The sequence below is a fragment of the Lepus europaeus genome, chromosome 2 (genome assembly GCF_033115175.1).
Source record: "Lepus europaeus isolate LE1 chromosome 2, mLepTim1.pri, whole genome shotgun sequence".
Classification (NCBI taxonomy): domain Eukaryota; kingdom Metazoa; phylum Chordata; class Mammalia; order Lagomorpha; family Leporidae; genus Lepus; species Lepus europaeus.
The window spans coordinates 36,163,201-36,184,772 of NC_084828.1; the positions used below are offsets into that span (position 1 = coordinate 36,163,201).

Consider the following 21,572-nt stretch of genomic DNA (forward strand, 5'->3'; position numbering starts at 1 on the left):
GCAGTGCGCACAGCAGCTGCCTGCAACTCAGGGTGAGAGTTCAAGTCCTGGTTGCTCCATTGCCAATCCAGCTCCCTGCTAATGCACCTGGCAAAGCAGCAGAAGATGGCCAAAGCGCTTGGGCCCCTGCCACCCATGGGAGAGGCCTGAAAGAAGCTCTTCCTTCCTGGGTTTGGCTTGGCCCACTCCTGGCCATTGCAGTCATTTGGGGAGTGAACCAGCAGAAGTAAAGTTTCTCTCTCTCTCTCTGTCTCCCACACTCTCTGGAAAGGACTTTCAAATAAAATAGCAAATCTTTAAAAAGACTAAATAAGAATCTTTTTTTAACGAAAAATAAAAACAAGTAAAAAGAAATGTTTTACTTTATTGAAGGAGGCAAGTAATTAAGATGAGCTAAAACAATACCTTAAAATTTTCTGGTTGTTAAACCAAGTCAGGCAATGGATTTATAGTTTGAAAAAAACAGATTTCCATATTCTGGTTTCAATGTCTACAGCAACCTTTTGTTCATAAAATGTCTAGAGAATACTATTTAATGTCATCAGCAATCATATATACTAGTCAAAAAATAATCAGAATATACTGGATCCTATTTAACATGACAGCTATGCTAAAGAGAATTTCATATAGCTGATTATTCAAAAGACACTTGGATTTCCAAGGATTTAAGAGAAATTCCACTGAATAATTATCACCTCTGTTTTAAATGTATATAAACCTCTCAAATATATTTCCAGATACCCAAATAATAGAAATGATAAATGAAATATGTTTAGGAAAAAATGTAGTTTACTCTTTTAAAAAATGTGGCTAAATTGGAAATAAAGGTGAGATTACAAGACAAAACAATGATTTCTATATATGATCCTGTGTTCCAGACCCAGGAGGGGAAGACTGCTTCAAAAATTACAACAATCTGGAGCTGGTGTTGTGGAGTAGAAGGTTAAGCCTCTGCCTACAGTGTCGGCATTCCACATGGGTGCTGGTTCAAGTCCCAGCTGCTGGCTGCTCAACTTCCAATCCAGCGCCCTGCTAATGTGCCTGGGAAGGTAGCAGAAGATGGCCCATATCCTTGGGCCCCTGCACCCATATTAGAGACCTGGAGGAATCTCCTGGCTCCTGTCTTTATTCTGGCCAAACCCCCAGCTGTTGAGGCCATTTGGTGAGTGAACCAGTGGATGGAAGCTTGTTTTCTCTCTTGCTTTCTCTCCTTCTGTCTCTGTATCTCTGCCTTTCAAATAAATAAATCTTAATAAAATTAAAACCATATGTTTATATATGCAACAATTTCTCGGTTCTTTTAATGTGACAGCTGTAAGAACAAGTAAAATGTTGGCATTTCTTCTCATATATTTGCCACTTTGCTAATTGAAAAATGAGAAAAAGGTCATACCTGACTCCCCTCTCTCCTCCAAAAAATAGCTGGTTGAGGGTTTCCGGTTGCTTCACACTGAAAAGTCACAGTTCGTCCCAAGGCAACAACCTGGTCTCGGGGTTTCACCACAAAATGTGGAGGCTCTAAAGAAAGTGAAACAAATGACACTGAATTGGAAGCAAATAGCTATTTTCCTAATTTAGACAATTTCCTGATATACCATGCTATGCCTTTGCTTTATACAAGGTGCTATACACAAAAGCCACACTACATCCACTGACATCCATAATTTAAAATGAAATTGTTAAGGACATACTTAATGAATGAAAGGGCTGTTTTGAGAGTTTTTTTTTTTTTATATTGCCTCACCTTCTTTGATTAACCCTCATATTTAAAGGAATTCTTGAGCTACAATTTGACCTTTCACCTCAGAGTATACCTGAAATTTGTATGAGTGCATATCATCTTTTCTTATTTAGTGCTGCTTAAAGGTGAATGAACTTTAATCACATACAGAAGGACCTGCAGATGCAGGCAGATCCTAAAATTACTTTAATTTAACTCAAAAGGTCCTGAAATGCTACCATGCAAATTACAGCCATTTAAAAATCTTCAGTTCAATTACTTGAATAGAAATGAATTTAGAGCAATAGTGGAGTCGAATGCCTTCTTCATTTACATAGGGAAGGGCATGTTCAAACAGAATATATATGGAAATGAGGGCAAATTTGAAACATCTGCTCATCCTGACATTATAAATGCTGCCAGCTCTGCCCAAACTGTTTGATTTATACAGACTTAAATGGCCACTTCATCCAACAGTAAATACAGTGTCAGAAAATTGTGTCAGTTACATGGAGCTCAATGGCAGCTGAAATGTTAGGTGTGCTGATGGAGCCACCCAAGGAAAAAAAAGAAAAAAAAAAGTCTGTTTTTGGCTGAGCCTTGTGTATGGAAAAACAGGCACTGAATGTAAGTCTTTTTTACCTACTGTTTACACTGTTCAAATTCATTTCTTATCAGCTGTCTGAACACCTAATTATTCTTCTTTCTTGTCCCAACTCAAATTGAACTGAAGGAACATGTCAAGCCAGATGTTTCACAGTTTATACAGGACAACGTTGTTCTAATCCACTTTGATGACTCTGCCATTATTTCTAACTTTTTCTTTGAAAGTATTTTCAGTTACTTATGTCAGTCACTTAGATTAACTCCTTAAAGTGAGTATGAATGAAAAATTCTGTTTAGATTATGTTTACAAATGTCACCACTCTGCTCACAAGAGTATGACTTCTTTGTTAATGATGGTCAGTATTTCAAAGAATACTTTTGCTGAATATTTTCTGGTCAACTGCATCTAATAGATATGAATAATATGTAATACACACAAATTCATAAACATTATATGTTTTAATAAAAATAGCTGACATGTTCTTCACTCAGGAAACTTGTACATTTAAGTCATAAAGAGACATTAAAGGTTATTTAATTTGCAATTAGCAGTATTTAAACTATAAAACCTGTTTTAAAAAACTAAAATGTAAAGTGACTTGTCTACAACTACATATTGCCAGAACTGAAGAAAGTAATTAGATCATCTAACTTCTAGATTAGTGTGTTTTCTTCATGACCTTATTTTCAAAAATTGAGGTTTAGTAGAAATTATACCATTTGACTAGAAAATTATAGGAGACCTGGAAAATCAGGTCAAATGCTTTCAAATGTCCTCTAACTTATAGAGAAGAAAATATGAAGTTAGGACATGTAGTTTAAGTTCAATTTGGTAACACTGAAGTTCTAGCTTATAATTTTTTTAAAAAACTGTGATTGTAATTGAGTGGCATACTCATGCATTTAGCAAACACTGTCATTACCTAGGTATAATAATAGGCATGTGCAATACTGCTGGAGGATTCTCCTTCAGTACAAATCCATACGGGAGCATTCTATTCCTCAGTTATGGGTTAGAATAATTGATACAGAAATCAGACCAAAAAACTGAAGGCACTGACTGGATAGCAAACTAAATCCAGACTAGAATTTGGTTTGTTTCAATGAAAGAAAACCAAATGATTAATTAGATGAGTGGGAGAATATGAGTTTCCAATATGCAGGGAATCTGAGTAGGAAAATATAAATGTTCAAACCACTTAGTCAAGTAAAATTCGGGTGGTCTCTTTTCTAAATCTCAGAAGCATGTCTAAGAATGTATGCCAGAATTTGTTTCTTTTATAAAATGCCAGCTTTCCTCAAACCTCAAAGACCTATTTGGGAACAAGCAATACAAACCCTTATGTTAACTACATTTATCCTGAAGCAATCCTTCCACACAGGATATTTGCCTGGAAATGAATTTATTATATTCCGTAGGCACAGTCTCAAGCCAACATCAACAGTGACATCAGTCACAAAATATGTCTTAAAAATATATTTTTAAAAATTATCTTGTATATGTATATTAAATATCAAGTGTAGATATATCTCTTGGGAAAAAAATTAAAGGACTAAAACTAAATATGCTTCTTTTTATTACTATCATCATTACTTATCATTTTAGAATGAGATCATTCATTGTATGTACTTACTTGATGGTTGCAAATATATATTTGGATGTTTTTTGAAGGTTACAACTTTTAACAGTCATGATAGCAATAGCACACAAATTCAGTGTTTGTTGCAAAACTGGACAATTGCACAGAAGGAAAAAAAAGCTATTCCTAAGTCTATCATGAAAATTTGATCATATTGCTCCAAAATATTCTTCTACAATATCATTTTAATGACTATAAAAATCAATGTGTAAATTACTTTAAATTATTTAACTTATCTTTATTGCTTTAAATTTAGATTAGTTATCATTTTCATTATTGAAAATATTAGTAAGATCAATATCCTTCTCACAAATATACCCAATATTATTTCCTAGAGGTAAATTATAGGGTCTGAAAATATGCAAAGATCAAGAACATAATAACAAGTATAGTGAAATTGTACTCAGGGATGTTTTTTATCAACTGATACTTTTGCTAACAGAACTCAGATTGCCTATTCTGCCAAGCCTTACAAATACTGAGTGTTAACATTGCCAAACTAAAAATATTCTTTTCTTAATGTACATTCTTATATTACTGAAGTTAAGAAGGTAAACACTTTCTTCATATAACCTCATGAGTATTCCATTTGTTTCAGATATTATGTTAATATGTTTATATTTTCTTTTTGATTTCTTTTTGATTTCTAAGATTGATTTTAGGCATTTCTCATAGATAAGTTTTTTTTTTTCATTATTCTGTTAACAGAGTTTTTAATCTGTCCAGGAATTTTTGTTGTTGAATCATTAAAACTGTACAGGTCATAATAATACAGATAAAATTATATTACATGAATATTCAACTCCATTTTCATCTTTTATTTTTATTTATTTTTTATACTTAAATTTTTAATCCTCTACAGTTCTGTGTATATGGTAGAAAACTTTTTTTTTACAAATACATTATGATTATTTAACAATACATCTTGTACTAATAGGAAATGTCACTTTTATTATATTTATATAAACTTTTAAACAATAGTGAAAGATATTCTTTTAGGGTCAATATTATTCCTTAGCATACTTGTTAGCATACTCATGCAAAATTCTCTTAAAATGATATTCTAGCATCCTTACCAAATGAATGGATTCCACCCCCCAACCCCAAGTAAGTGCTTAGAAACTTGATGGCTCTTCATTTACATAGGCTCAAAGTTTTAGCAAAGCAAATTGTAATAAATCTCAGATATATCATATGGTTATTTCTTACATAAAATGACACATGGAAATGAAAATGAGTGCAAGAGTTAAGTCCCAAGTGCAGGGCTATATACATCAATGGGATTCTGATGACTATTATTGGACCATCATCACAAAAACTCAGACAGACATGGGTTTGTAAACAAATCTGAAAATTTAAAGAAACATCTGAAATAATCCTTAACCAAAATGACAACTCATCACTTATTACAGGAGAGAAGAAACACAAGGATGCACAGCACACATCATTTAATAAGAAATAAAGTTAGCAACCCCATTACCTTTCCTCTTTGTCACAGTTACCCATACTTCCTGCAGACTTTATTCTGTGCAGTTTGTCTTTGTGGCCAATGACAAGTGAAACATGGAGGCTGATTGGTTGAAGGACATGGAAGGGTATGGATGGAAAGGGGAAGAGAAGTTCCAGTCACAGTGACACGGTGATTAGAAGATGGCCAATAAAATGTCAACTTACCAGAACCAACTAAAACAAAAAAGAAAACATGGAATAAATAAAAATAAAGAAACATAAAATGAAATAGAAAAAGTAACAAGCTTTGACAACAGTGATACTTCTTTTAAAATAAAGAACACTTTAATATTTGGATACATGACACATAGTATCCATGAATGCATACTTATTAGCATTTTAAGTATAATCCTAACTTAAGAAAAATAGAAATTAACCTTAAAAACTTTACTATGCTTAAATTCCAGAGTTACAGAACACTTTCCAATGATTTTACATTTTGACAGGTTAGATAAGTACATGTATAATGGGTTTAAAAATGTTATAAATTTTAGCTGCTATAGCTACATAGAAGTCAAAATTGAGTATCTTAATCAAGGATAAAGAAGTATTATCTCCCATACTCCATCATCAGATTAATTTTTAAAAGGTTCATGCTGCCTATGATATTCTTTCCATTAAACTGAAGCTGTTCATAATTAATAAGCCCAAAAATTACTCCCATAGCTAGCAAAAACACAGATTATGATTCTATATATCAGGAATGTAACCTGAATTTTGCTGTTCATTTATGATCATAAATTGAATAAGATAGCTATTAAATGATGAAAATGCATTTACATTTTTACATATTTTTAGTGAGATGCCTAGAAAAAAGTATGAATAAATTATGAGATCAGCGAAAACTTTATAATCATGTCTATAAGTCATAATTACATTCTGTGTTTTCAGTGCTAAAATATTGGAGATTTTAATATAGAAAGCTCAAGTAATACATATTTTAAATACTAGAAAACAAATATTTTGTTTCTCTCTTTACTTTAGAGGCAAAGGTAATTATTGTCAAACGGAAAACTTCTTCATAAGAGCCCAGCAGAATCTCACAAATAAATTCACTCAAATATGTAACTCCCATATCTCTCAACAAGTCAGAATGAATTACATCTAATAGACTTCCCTGTGGTTTAAAACAATGCCAATGACTGCCGCTGGGAAGTGATACAGCTATAAAACAGGAACTAAAGTTGTTTTGCAGACTTTTGCTACAGAGACTAAATTTAATGGTAATGTTAACTCCCATGTTCCCTTGAATATGAGTGAAATGAATTCCCACGCATTCTGGTCAGAAGGGTTAAAAAAATTCTTATTTACCCAGGCTTCATGTTTATAGTGGCACTCACTAGCTTGGCATCTGGAGTCGAAACCAGTAACTGAACAGATAGGAAATGATTACATTTCTTTACACCTTAAAGATGATGTTTTTCAAAAGATATGAAGAAATATTAAAGAACTATCAATGGAGTTCGGGTTAAAAAAATCAGGGGACACTGGGTGTGCTTCCTTAATTGTGATAAATATACTAATACAAGATGTTAATTATTACTTCACAATTTTTGGTTGATACATTTAAAATAAAATGGTAAAAAGAACTACACAAGACAAACAGAATTTTGCTTTGAAAAAGACAAAAGTTGGGGAATTATCTCACAATCTATGAAAATAAATTTGATCTCATTAGTTAAGGTAAAGTCTGAAAATAAGAGACTACAGAAACGATTCCTAAATATTTCAGCTAATATTAATAACTTAAAATCTTGTAAATGCTTCAAAAGTACACAATAAATGGAACACAAGTAAATTACCAGTAAATAGCCCCTTTGAAATCTCAAAAGTGGAGTCAGTTGTTTGGTACAACAGTTAAGACACTGCTTGAGATGACCACAGTATATTAGAGTGCCTGGGTTCAAGTCCCTGCTATGTTTCCAATTCCAGCTTCCTATTTTGTCTACCCTGGGAAGCAGCAGGTTGTAGCCCACAAACTGTATTTGGTCGCTGCCACCCATGAAGAGTTATCAGTTCCTGGCTTTGGTCTGGCCCAGCCTTGGCTGTTGTAGGCATTTTGGGGAGTGAACAAGCAGCGAAAGCTCTTAGTCGGTTGTGCTCTCGCTCGCTCGCTCTCTCTCTCTCTCACTTAAATGAATAAATAAAAAGGTTTTTTATTTTTAAGTTTTATTTATTTATTTGAAAGGTAGAGTTACTGAAAGAGAGAGATAGACAAGAGAGACAGAGGCTCTTCCATCCACTGGTTCACTCCCCAAATGGTCACATTTGGGGCTGGGTGAAACCCGGAGCTGGGAGCTTCTTTTGTGTCTCCCATGTGGGCTGTACGACCCAGGTCCTTTGGCCATCTTTCACTGCTTTGCCCAGGTGCATTAGCAGAGAGCTGGATTGGAAATGAAGCAGCCAGAACTCGAACCCGCATGCACATGGGATGTGTCTCAGGCAGAGGCTGAATCCTCTATGTCACAATGTTGGCCCCTAATTTTTTTTTTTTTTAAATCAGCTTTTCCTTCCTTATAGTTTTAACCAGCCAATCAAGATATAGGGTTAGAATATTTTTACTAGTTAAAATCTAATGTAAAAACTTCAGGCTAATGCATTTGCATATCAAATTGATAACGAATGATATTAGGCAGCACTGTATGTTCTGTTTAAGGACCTCAAATGTTAAGATCATCCTACAAAGAAGCTTTTGAACATCAGAGGTTTTTGAAAAGACTCTATGTTGAATGATCACTTAAGCTTCTAACAACCGTGATTATCAGAAAATGAATCCTCTTATCTAAAGGAAAACCTGTCTGTGTACAAATTAACCCCTCTTTCATTTGTCCTAGTTTCAGTAAACAAATAAAATCCAAAAACATCCACCACAGAAAACCCTCTCACCATGCTGAAGGAAACTGTCATCCCCAACTTTCTCCGCTAAGAAAATAATTATAGTGATTTCTTTCAACTTTTCCCATAGTCTCCCCTTCTCTTCGTGTATTCAAGGGCCAGGCCAATGGACTTGCTTTCCATACAGAGAGCAGGGACCTTCTATGAAACAGGCACTGCCAATTATTGTTGTTGAGGATGTCACAAAGAACAAGGGAAAAAAGCTCAGAAACTTGCATCCCATCCATTCATTACCCTGGGAAGTCCATAGTTTATGGGTAGCTTCACTCCTACCCACCTCAAAACTCCCCTCAACTTTTCTCTCTGCTTCAAAGGCTCACAGCACCTCTGCCACTTCCCTTTTCTTGCTAAGAAAGAGGAAAAGCCTGACTAGCACTACCCTCTAATAAAACAATAAAACTGCAAAATGTTGGCACTGGAAGTGACTTTAGAACTTATCAGAACAACCCTGTTCTTTTTGGATAAGGAGACAGAGAACCTAAACTGTTAAAGAACTTTCTCAAAGTCACACATGGCTAACCAAAGACTGGCTTACAGGCCTCTTGACTAACTCCGGTCTCTTACAAACTTTCCTACTGGTTAATCAGTTAGCAGAGAACTATACACAATAAGACAGCTCAAAACAGATTTGACTTCATATTTACACAATCAAACTGTTTAACCTAAACTCATTACTTCAAAAATCTGTCTCTCACACACACACACACACATAAACACAGAAAAATTTAAGGAATTCCTTAAGATATTAAAAATATTTTAAGAATAATTAACTATAGTTTTAAAAGGATATGGAATACCAACAGATGATAATAAAGCAAATTTAAAGCTACTTGAAAAGTTTACAATTTTACATTGAAAATTAATGTAATAACTTTCCCTCAATTTTACATTTTTTAAAAAGTGATTTTAATGGACAAGAGAAAATTGTGTATATTTATGGAGTATTAAGGACCTGTTTGCTAAATATATACATCGTGTAATGTCCAATTCAGGTGAGTACATTCATCTTTTCAAGAATTCAACATTTCTTTATGGTGAAGATATCTAAAATCCTATCTTCTAGTTTCTTTATAGAGAAATATGCAATACATTAACATTGTACAAAGTCACCCTACTGTGCAATAGAATCCCAGAGGGGGTCCAGCACTGTGGTACAGTGGGTTAAGCTGCCTCCTGCAATGCCAGCATCCCACATGGATATTGGTTCAAGTTCTTCCTGGCTGTTCTGCTTTTGATTCAGCTCCCTGTTAATGCACCTAGGGTGGCTCAAGTACTTGGGCCCTTTCACCCATACAGGAGATCCTGATGGAGTTCTCTGCTCCTGGCCTTGGCCTAGCTCATCTCCAGTCTTGCAAGTCATTTAGAGAGTAAATCAACAGATGGAAGCATCTCTCTCTTTTCTCTCTCTCTCTCTCTCTCTCTCTCTCTCTCTGTGTCTGTAACTGCCTTTCAAGTAAATAAATCATTTTTTATCTTTCAAAATAATTTATTTTTTAAATTTTATTTATTTTTTATTTAGTAAATATAAATTTCCAAAGTATAGTTTATGGATTTCAATGGCTTCCCCCCCCCCATAATTTCCCTCCCACTCACACCTCTCCCATCTCCCGCTCCCTCTCCCATTCCATTCACATCAAGATTCATTTTCAATTATCTTTATATACAGAAGATCAATTCAGTATATATTAAGTAAAGATTTCATCAGTTTGCACCCACACAGAAACACAAAGTGTAAAATACTGTTTCAGTACTAGTTATAGCATTACTTCACATTGGACAACACATTAAGGACACTTCCCACGTGAAAAGTAAGTAGACAGTGACTCCTGTTGTTGACTTAACAATTTGACACTCTTATTTATGGCGTCAGTAATCTTCCTAGGCTCTAGTCATGAGTTGCCAAGGCTATGGAAGCCTTTAGAGTTCACCGACTTCAACCTTATTCCGACAGGGTCATAGTCAAAGTGGAAGTTCTCTCCTCCCTTCAGAGAAAGGTACCTCCTTTGATGGCCCCTTTCTTTCCACTGGGATCTCACTTGCAGGGATCTTTCATTTAGGTTTTTTTTTTTTCCCCAGAGTGTCTTGGCTTTCCATGCCTAAAATACTCTCATGGGCTTTTCAGCCAGATCCGAATGCCTTAAGGGCTGATTCTGAGGCCAGAGTGCTATTTAGGACATCTGCCATTCTATCAGTCTGCTGTGTATCCCGCTTCCCATGATGGATCGTTCTCTCCCTTTTTTATTCTATCAGTTAGTATTAGCAGACACTTGTCTTGTTTGTGTGATCCCTTTGACTCTTAGACCTATCAGTGTGATCAATTGTGAACTGAAATTGATCCCTTGGACTAGTGAGATGGCATTGGTGCATGCCACCTTGATGGGATTGTATTGGAATCCCCTGGTATGTTTCTAACTCCACCATTCGGGGCAAGTCCGATTGAGCATATCCCAAATTAAATAATTTTTTAAAAAATTGGATAACTTCTTACTCTTATCTAGCTACAATGTAGCATAATTTTTAAGGGTGAACTTTAATAATTTTAAGGGTGAATTTTAATAATTCCATCATACAAAGTCATTATAAACAGAATGAAAGTGTCATGTTTTTGGAAATATGAGAAAATTAAAAACATTTCATAGGAAGATAAAAGTACTTTTAAATGTGAATATATATTTTAATACATTAATATTTGCTATTTCATTTTTTTAAACAGCAACATTATACAAACTCTCTAGTAACAGCTCCTAATTTTTTATATTGGAGGAATTTTGGAAAGTAGAGGGAATTAAACAATTTGCCATGAAGCTGAGTTTATATTAAAAAAAAAACACTGTTTTCACCTAGATTATATCTTTTTGCTGGGGAAGTGGAATAATATAAAGTCTATTAAGTATATGTTTATATAACAATAAATGATGTAGCTATGCAATTCTCATATGTCTTCTGAATGCAAAACAGCATAGTTCTCTAACAATATTTCCAGATATAAAAATATCCAATAATTGACAAATAGCCTTTAAAGAATCTATTTACAAATTTGAGAGGATTTAATCTCTTCCCCTCACAGAGGTGCATACCCACACACTGACACAGCACTTGGCAGAAAACACTTTCTTCCTTTTTTTTTTTTTTTAATTTATTTGACAGAGTTAGACAGTGAAAGAGAGGCAGAGAGAAAGGTCTTCCTTCCATTGGTTCACCCCCCACATGGCCACAACAGCCAGAGAGCTCCACTGATCCAAAGCCAGGAGCCAGGTGCTTCCTCCAGGTCTCCCATGTGGGTGCAGGGCCCAAGGACTTGGGCCATCCTCCACTGCCTTCCCGGGCCATAGCAGAGAGCTGGCCTGGAAGAGGGGAAACCAGGACAGAATCCGGTGCCCTGATTGGGACTAGAACCCGGTGCCCATATGGGATGCTGGCGCCGCAGGCAGAGGATTAACCAAGTGAGCCACGGCGCCGGCCCCTTTCTTCCTTTTTAAAATGAGACAGGAAAGGGCTCCAGATGATTTGCCTATTTTGAACTCGTCTACATTGTGAGTGTACACTGCTCATACAATAATTGTTAGGTAACAATGAGAAGCTAAAAGCTGAAGGAAAGTAGAAGGAGGAGAAAGAAAACAGGAAGAAGATGGAGCAGAAAGAAGGACAGAGTTTAGAGAGAAGGAAAAATTCCTCATATTTCTCTGCCTACTGTCTGATTCAGGACACCTGAGTCAGAAAGCTGATAAATGTTTGAAAAGAAACAAACAAAACAAAAAACAGGAGCTGAAGAAAAGACTTTCTTGATCTGAATAAATTAAATTAGCCATATATTTAAGAAGTCTTCAGATTAGGTCAAATAAATACAGGGCCTAGCTGATTTTGCTAACTACTTAGTCCAAAGATAATGGGCCTAATAGTAGCATGAACAACTTAGTGAAAGTAAAGAAAAGAAGCAGTTAACAGCAAAGGGCAGTGAACCATGACTTGTTGCCAATTGTGATGTCTCTAGAGGTCTTTAAAAATGGGATTTATTTCCATTTGGCCAGACCAGTTTAAATATAGTCTGGTTTGGCAAAGGGATAGGGAAGTTGAATCTTAAAATACTTTCTACACTATGATTTTTAGAGTAGACATTTAGTGGCAATGCAAGATAACTGGTATTGTCCCAATATTTTCCCTTCATATATATATATACACACACACACACACACACACACATGGATTTACTAAAGAAAATGTAATTACTAAAGTAAAATGTCCTCAAAAGTATCTTTCAGATAATCTATTCTTAAATTGATGATTTATATACAGAGATCCTTCAATATATTCAGGAGATATTAGAAAATTTCAAGAAAGTAAAATGTTTGCATATATAACTAAAATATTATGATTAGAATTTTGGAATTTCCACATTGCTATCTCAATTTTTGAAGCACAATGACAAATATGTTCAAGTTCATTCTTGTTCATCCTTACAAGTTAAATAAAGTATTGAGATTCTTCAACATTAGCGCTATACCATACATTTTTGTGTGGGAAGAAACGAAAATGACTGTAGAAGATTTTATAGTTAGGCAAATTTATCTATGTTAGCACTAATTCTGTTGGTACACAAGGAGTAGCAGATTTCTTGAATAGAATACAATGAAATAATCTTAATTATGGGATAGTGCTAATACATAGACATTAGTTTTTATGACTAGTAGCTAAATTGCAATAAATCCTTAAATTGATGTGATTATTTTTCATTCTCATCTATAGTGACTATTGAATAGCAGGGCTCAATTAATAAATCTGACATACCAGATTTATAAATGCCATATTCTGGAAGAACATGAATGCAGTAAAGTAGTAAGTTATAAGACTTTGGGGAAGAAACACATTTTTATTAAAATATGGGAACACTCAAGTTTCAAGTAGTGAAGCTATCTACATTTCAGCTGACAAAACCCAGTCACTGGTATGCTAAAGATATCCTATGCATACTTACACATGAATGATAATATCTCTAACAATTAAAAACTCTTAGGATATTTTAATACTAGGCATGATTTCTTTTGGGGGAAATGATTGAGTTTAAGATAAAAGCCTGTCATTATGTCTTTCAACTTGTCAGACTTAAAAATTGTGTGATTAGGGGTGCATTTTCAGAATATATTTAATGGATACATAAAATACTGTGAACTTTTAGCCTCCAATTAAATAACTCACATTATTCTAAAAAAAAAAAAAAACAGTGGTACTAGAGACAATTTTGGTTGTCAGGGTTAAAGTAGAGGGCAGTGAGGAGATGCAGAACTATTGGCACCAAGTGGACAGCAGCCAGGGTGCTGATAAATATCTGTGAGTGTGCAAGACAGCCACTTACCCGAATAACAAAGAATTACCTGGCCCAAAATATCAGTAGTGCTAGGACTTAGAAATGCTGTTCTAGATTATCCACTCAATTTAAAGCTTATCCAATAATAACAAATATTTATTCCTTCTCCATTCCTACTGTATATTCCAAGTACCTTACACAAGGCATTACATATTATAGGTACTCAGAAAAGACCTAGATTGTCCCTCTCCCTCTTCCTCAAATTATAGTCCATTACCAAAGTCTATTGCTTTTATTTCTCCTTTTTTAAGGATGTGTTTTATTTATTTTGTAAGAGTTACAGAGAAAGAGGGAGAGACAGGGAGAGAAAGAGATCTTTCCCCCACTGGTTCACTCCCCAGATGGCCCTGACAGCACCCATGTGAGATGCTGCTCTCGCAGGTGGTGGCCTTCCCCTCTATACCACAATGCCCATCCCCATTGCTTTTATTTCTGTTTCCCCATTCCATTCACCCTCTTCTCTACTGTCACCACTCTGGCCCAAGCTATCCAACAGGGATCATCTGAACAAGTATCTTACTTTTTTTTTTTTTTTAAACAATCCAATCTCCTAAAGTAGAAAGAATGATTAAAAAATAAAACAAAGCCGGCGCCGCGGCTCACTAGGCTAATCCTCCGCCTTGTGGCGCTGGCACACCGGGTTCTAGTCCCGGTCGGGGTGCCGGATTCTGTCCCGGTTGCCCCTCTTCCAGGCCAGCTCTCTGCTATGGCCCGGGAAGGCAGTGGAGGATGGCCCAAGTCCTTGGGCCCTGCACCCCATGGGAGACCAGGATAAGCACCTGGCTCCTGCCATCGGATCAGCACGGTGTGCAGGCCGCAGTGCGCCTACCGCGGCGGCCATTGGAGGGTGAACCAACGGCAAAAGGAGGACCTTTCTCTCTGTCTCTCTCTCACTGTCCACTCTGCCTGTCAAAAATAAAAACAAAACAAAACAAAACAAAACAAAAACAAAAAACCACATCAAAACAAACTAGTCTGATTATGGATTTTTTTTATTAAAAATCCCTCAATATAGTCCAATGCTCTTAAAATAGAGCGCTAAATCTGTCACATGGCCTTATTATGTAATAATTCAGTGTCCTCTCACTCTACCTCTCCTCCTCCATCTCCCTGACCTAGCACCAGAAGTCTTTTTGACCTTGAACGTTCCATGCTCCATCTGATGTCCAATTGTTTTATGCCTGACGCTAGAATCTTCCTCTTCACTTAATTCCCCTCATCCTTTCAATCTCAATTTTAAGCAAAACTTCAAGAAGCTAACTCTAAATTTGACATTAAATTATATCAAGATGATGTATACTATCATAGCAACCTTAACTTTTCACCTAGAGCACTTTAGCTTAAAATCATACATTTGTGTGATTATTTCATAAATTTCTGTTGCCTAAGTTGTATGATCCTGAAAGCAAGCATTTAAATGTTTTCTTGGCTGTTATTTCCCTAAAACTTACTCACACAGTAAATATTTGCTAAAATGTTGAACAAATGACAATCATGTTGCTATACCCCAGGTGAAAGCATTTAGGAGTCCACTGTTCATATGCTGCTGATCCTGTAAATATCTCACTAAGCTCTAGTAAGCTCTGTGAAGATGTGGTCCATGGCTCCATTAAGACATGCTTCAGTGTGCGGTCTTGTTTTGTACCTAGGAAGTGCTCAAGAACGTTGACTTGAAAACTTAGGATGCCTGTCATTAGATGGCATATTTCCTGGAGGATCTGTAGGGAAGGTACATGATGGTATAATGATAACACTACTCAGTAACTGACAGTTAAAATACTTTGGATCAAGATTCAAAAGTAATCAGGTCTGGATCTTGCATAAATTGTTTAAATGTTCTCCACCTCAGTTAAATAATAAAGAGCCATCAGTGTTAGCTGGGTGTCAGATAATACATTAGAAACTCTCTCAGCAACTTTGTAAGGGATAATTCAATATTCTGATTTTGAAAAAGGAGGAAAATGAAGATTCAGTAATTTTTTTTAAAGTCACACATCACCTAAGAAAAAACGAGGTATTGGAATTCAGGATTTTCCAGTTCTGAAAATCTTTGCTGTTTTTACTACACTGCATGACTTACTTGTTTAAAAGTAAAAGACTTAAACATATTTAACATATAAGAGTTATTCAAAAATTTTGTGGAAAATGGAATTAAAAGATAAGTTGATTTTGTTGAAAGATATTTTAAAACTCATGTATGGGAGAGGGGTCTTCAAAAAGTCCAAACACATAAACATATTATATGAAAAAGTATGGATTTCAGAATTTTTTGCACCAAATAAACTCACCTTTTAATTCCATTTCCCATGAGTTTTTTGAAGCACTTCATAGTGTGTCAATGTGAACTATTTTAGGATTAGTTCCATGTTTTTAAAGATTTATTTACTTAGAGAGAGAGAGAGAGAAAGAAAGAGAAGGAGACAGATTGAGAGAGAGAGAGACATAGAATCTTCCATTCATTGGTTCACTCCCCAAATGGCTGCAATGGCTGAGGCTGGTGCAGGCCAAGGCCAAGATACTGGAAGCCCATATGGGTCTCCCACATGGATGTAAGGGCCCAAGGACCTGGCTATCTTCTACTGCTTTTCCCAGGCCATCAGCAGAGACCTGGATCAGAAGTGGAACAGCTGGGACACAAACCAGTGGGTATATGGCAGCTTAACCAGCTATGCAGTAACATTGGCTCAGGATCAATTCTTTTCCATTAAAAGTTACATAATCTCATAAAATTAATCCAAGTCTTAAAACTAGCTAAGACTGTTGGCAAGAAATCTAACATTTATTTATTATTTTTAATTTAAAAAAGAGAGAGGGATCTCCCATCTGCTAGTTCACTTGCCAAATGCCCACAACAGCTAGGTGTGAGCCATCCCAAAGCTCGTGTAATGATTTCACTCCTGGTCTCCTAGGTGGGTAGCAACGATCTTGGCATTGAGCCATCAAATGATGCTTCCCAGGTTATATATGCATTAGCAGGAAGCAGGAATCAGGAGCAGATCCAGGACTTGAACCCAGGCACCACCAACATGGGAAGAAGTCATCACAAAGAAGGGCTCAATAGGCTAATCCTCCACCTGTGACGCCAGCACACCGGGTTCTAGTCCCGGTCAGGGCGCCGGATTCTGTCCTGGTTGCTCCTCTTCCAGTCCAGCTCTCTGCTGTGGCCCAGGAGTGCAGTGGAGGATGGCCCAAGTGCTTGGGCCCTGCACCCGCATAGGAGACCAGGAGAAGCACCTGGCTCCTGCTTTTGGATCAGCGTGGTACGCTGGCCACAGCGGCCACTGGGGGGTGAACCAATGGCAAAGGAAGACCTTTCTCTCTGTCTCTCTCTCTCACTGTCCACTCTGCCTGTCAAACAAACAAACAAAACAAAACAAAAAAAAAAAAAAAAAGAAGGTCTTAACTGCAACACTAAACCCGTCCCAGAAATCTAACATTTTAAAATGAACTAGCTATTAATGACTGAGCACACAGATAACTCCCTTCTCCAGATTTTATTCTCTGGCTGAGCAATTCACATTTTACAGATCCACACAAATGAATCATACATTTCCATACTGATTCCCTTATTTCAGAATGTTAGTTTCTAAAGGTGGTTGCTCAGTTCGTCTATGTCACTGGGCCATGCGAAAACCTGTCACTGTTAATGCAGATGGATAAATCACAGTAAGATCCATGATGTGCTATTTACTGGTGTGATGTGTGTCATTATTGGCCACCGAATCATCTTATGTATCAATCATTTCTTGTACCTGACTGCCCTACTTATTTTGTGTTTACCCGGCACCTACAACGGAGAGTGTTTCAAACACTCTGTAGGAAGGCCATATAGTGAAAGCTTTTTCTTCTGAATAGTATTTAAGATTTATATCAGTTTATTTGAAGGAATTGAAAGCAACCTAAATCCTTTATGAATAAATGAAAGAAATTTGAAGAGAATGTCATATTTTCAGCAATCTTTAGGATTAACATGGTTATTTCTTTAAGCTATAAGAACACACACAGTTTTTTTATTCCTCCAGGAAAAAAAAATGGCAGGGAATCGTAGGCCAAAATGTCACTGCATCTCAATCAAATCAAACAGCATAAAAAATCCAGCAGGGATGAAGCTCAACATGCTATTTCTGCCACTGGATCAGAACCATTAGAACAAGAAGCCATTCTCACAAATCTCCCTCCTGTTAAATTCTGCAGTAGGACTTCATTAAACCTCTTGGCTGATAGCAGACACTAACACTATATCCCCAAATGCACTGTTTACTCTAGTGCCACTAGTACTATTTTCTGAGCCTCTGGGGATTATTGCCGTATGTCATTAAAAGAGTCATTCCCCAAAGATTGAATCTACTATATCTTGTCAGAGTCTGGGAAAAGCATCACAAACATATCAAGGTTGATAAAGTCATCATAAAGCTCTGTGGGTCTCATATTATGTGTTTCATCAGAATGTTGATGAACTCACAGTTCTTAACCTGGATCTTAGATTATAGTAAACCTAACTTGAACCTGCATAAAGGTCCCTTGACACTATTAGTTTTGGCTTTGAGTCAAACAGCCATGTTAATGGTCAGAAACAGTGCACTATTATACTGACAGCTTTTGTAAAGTTAACAATTTAAGAAAACTGTGCCACAAAATGATGTAAATGAAGTTTACTTTTAAAAAGAAAATTCAGAACTGAAGGACTCAGTTCTTTTTCTCTCTCATTACTTCTTTCATATCTAGATATAGCAGCTCCAAAAAGTTATATGATTCTCACACAAAGATCTCATAAGCTGATAGAAAGTTAAAATAGTGAAACCTATTTATGGAAATGACAAATTTACAAAACAGGACTTTCTTCCCCCCAGTTTCCTTTTTTTCCCCAAAGAAACTTTTTATTTAATGAGTACAAATTTCATAAGTACAACTTTAGGAATATAGTGATTCTTCCTACCATACCCACCCTCCCACCCCACCTCCTCTTTCCTCTCCCATTCCTAGTCCCATTCTCTATCAAGATTCATTTTCAATTAACTTTATACACAGAAGACTGACTCTACACACATAAGTAAAGATGCAACAATTTGCACACACACACACATAAAATGAGAACAAGTTTTACAGGTAACTCTCATAATACAACTCATTGAGGGCAGAAATTCTACATGAGAAGTAAGTGTGCAGTGACTCCTGTTGATAATTTAACAATTCACACTCTTATATATGACGTCAGTGATCACCCAAGGCTCTTGACAAGAGCTGCCAAGGCTATGGAAGCCTTTTGAATCCACAAACTCCATCAGTGTTTAGACAAGGCCATAAGCAAAGGGCAAGTTCTCTCCTCCCTTTGGACTTTACTGAATGACACCACCTGATCAAGTTCTTTGATTGCAAAGGCTAATCATGAGATTTCTCAGCCCCCATGTCCATGAGAGTAGATTCCCATAATAAATCTTTTCTGATTTATCTATATATTTCCCATTGGTTCTCTGGAGAGTCTTGGCTAAAATGGATACCTTTGAGACTGCAGGGAGCAAGGAGTCTAAGAAGGCCAAGTAAAGTGTATCCCTGAGGAACGCATGGACAGGCAGAGTAGGCAGTACTGAGGAGTATATGAACGGAGCATCCCTAACTCACACTGAGATGGGGAGTATGTGAAAAGCTTGTGAGAGGATGCTTATATCAAGCTGAGTCAAATGATTGAAGAAATTAGCAAGTAGAAAATAGGGCAGCTGGGTGTGCGGCATTTTAGAACAAACAGCTCACATATCAAAAAAGCTCAAAGCTAGCCTCCCTGGTGGTGCAGGCATGAAAAAAAATATAAATTTGGCATTCTAGACAGAAGCGAGCAGCAAGAGCGGAGGCCGGCACCATTAAGTATTTTGGATCTTATCCCGGACAGATGAGACCCATGACAAAGTTTTATGAAAGAAATGAATACAAAGGATCCTCAAACCATTCACAGAAAATGAGTGTCATGAAAAAAAAAAAAAAAACACTCCCAGATTTCAAAAGTTTTTCTCACCGAAATAAACTTATTTTGAAGTCCATTTGTCTTACAAAGGCTTTGAGTAGCCCGGTATCACTAGATTTGTTGTTTAGGTCCATGGGTCTTCTGTGTGAATCACAGATTCTCTAGATAAGATGGAGGCAAGGGGACGGGTTCAAAGTAAGCAGCTGCACTGAGAGATGAGAAAGTCCTGAATTAGAGCGATGGAAAGATGGCAGGAGAGTTGAGGGCTATTTAAAAGGCAAAATAAGCAGAACTTTGGGTTGACTGATTGAATATGAGCAAGGTATGGGAAAAATGGGAGAGAAAAAGATGACCCCTACCCGAAGCTGTGTCTCCTCAGTGTATCTCTGCAGCTTGCCATTGTCAACAACTATGACAGAGAACACGAGATGACTCCACTTCTCATGCCTGTCCTGATTATCCCCACTGCATCACTATTATGTCCGGTAAATTAATACTTACAGTCTGGGTTAGCAGAAACTTAAAAAGCTTAGGCAAATCTCTTGACAGGTTGCTTCTCGCTTCTCTGAAATTGTAATTACTCTTCAAATCCTAGTTTATTGGGACAGTAACTCAGGGTCAATGGTAAAACATAGTGCCCTAGATACTCAGGAAAGCTTCCTGTTTGAAGCAGGTTGTTCACTAACAGCTAGGAGCGAGGCTCTAGGAAGCATCCCATTAGTAGCAATTAAGTCAGCCAAAAGACAGCACAGGGCCTTCTATTCTGCCTTTGTGTCTCCCTTGTTTCATGTCAATCACACACTTTAAGGCTCAGTCTTGCAGAAGCTGTCACCGGCTAATCAGTCCTAATGAGAAAGCGCTGTGTTCCTTCATTGTCTACTTGCCATAAATGCTTATGGGAAGCATCATACGAAATAACAATGGAGCAGAATACAATGAGCATCCATTTGATGTTTTATTTCACCGTTGCTATTGTAGGACCATAATACATTTAAAGAGCTAGCAACAAAGTTGCTAGCATATTTTATAGATTAAAAAAGTAAGCTGGGTGATAACAACATTTGCAGCAGGGAGGAATTCCACAGAAATCTCATTCGTCTAACAATGAAACATCACCTGGCTTAGCACCAGCCTCTTCTTTTCACAGAGCTTGCAGAAAGGGCAAAAAAGCAACTGGTTTGGGGGGCTTCAAAGCATAACTTGGTCTTCTGAGAAGCTTAGGGAGGAGTGCAGTAGGGTGTGAACAGAGATCTAAATGTAAAGCTTCCCATGTTTGGCCCAGCATGCGGGTCTCAAGGGAATCTGGAGGAATGACGTCTTTTAGTTTCTTTTGTAACAGAGAAACAAAACTGGGATTAGAGTTTCTGAATGGTTCAACTTCACGAGATAAGAGTTGATTGCTTGGCAAGCAACTGGTGTATGGGAAGTCCATTCACAGTTTGGTTTTCTGTGACTGATGGGCCCCAGTGACAGGAATCCGATCGTTGTTGATAGAGTCACAGATTTACTTTGGAAATCGAATTGCAATAGTAATAACAGCTGTTTTATCTGGGAAGATGTGCAGAGAGTGGAAAGATTAACAATTCCCTCCAGGAGGCCAGCGTTGTGGCGTGTCAAGTAAAACCTCTGCCTGAGACGCTGGCAACCCATATGGGCTCTGGTTTGTGTCCCAGCTGTTTCACTTCTGATCAAGCTCCCTGCTAATGACCTGGGAAAGCAACAGAAGATGGCCCAATGTACTTGGTCCCTGTCACCCAAGTGAGAGACCTGGATAAAGCTCCTGGCTCCTGGCTTTGGTTTGGCCCAGCTGCGACCATTGCAGCCATTTGGAGAGTGAACCAGCGGATGGAAGATCTCTCTCTCAGCCTCTCCTTGTCTCTTTGT

The 21,572-nt window shown here is 36.9% G+C and overlaps 1 protein-coding gene across 1 annotated transcript in view; it reads right to left on the minus strand.

The window, feature by feature from the left end:
* ROBO1 (roundabout guidance receptor 1) overlaps window positions 1-21,572 on the minus strand; it is a 453,969-nt gene that overhangs the window by 102,519 nt on the left and 329,878 nt on the right. Inside the window, exon 7 of the mRNA XM_062206682.1 lies at window positions 1,394-1,518. Coding sequence (XP_062062666.1) covers window positions 1,394-1,518 — 125 coding nt within the window. The remainder of the gene's footprint in view (window positions 1-1,393; window positions 1,519-21,572) is intronic.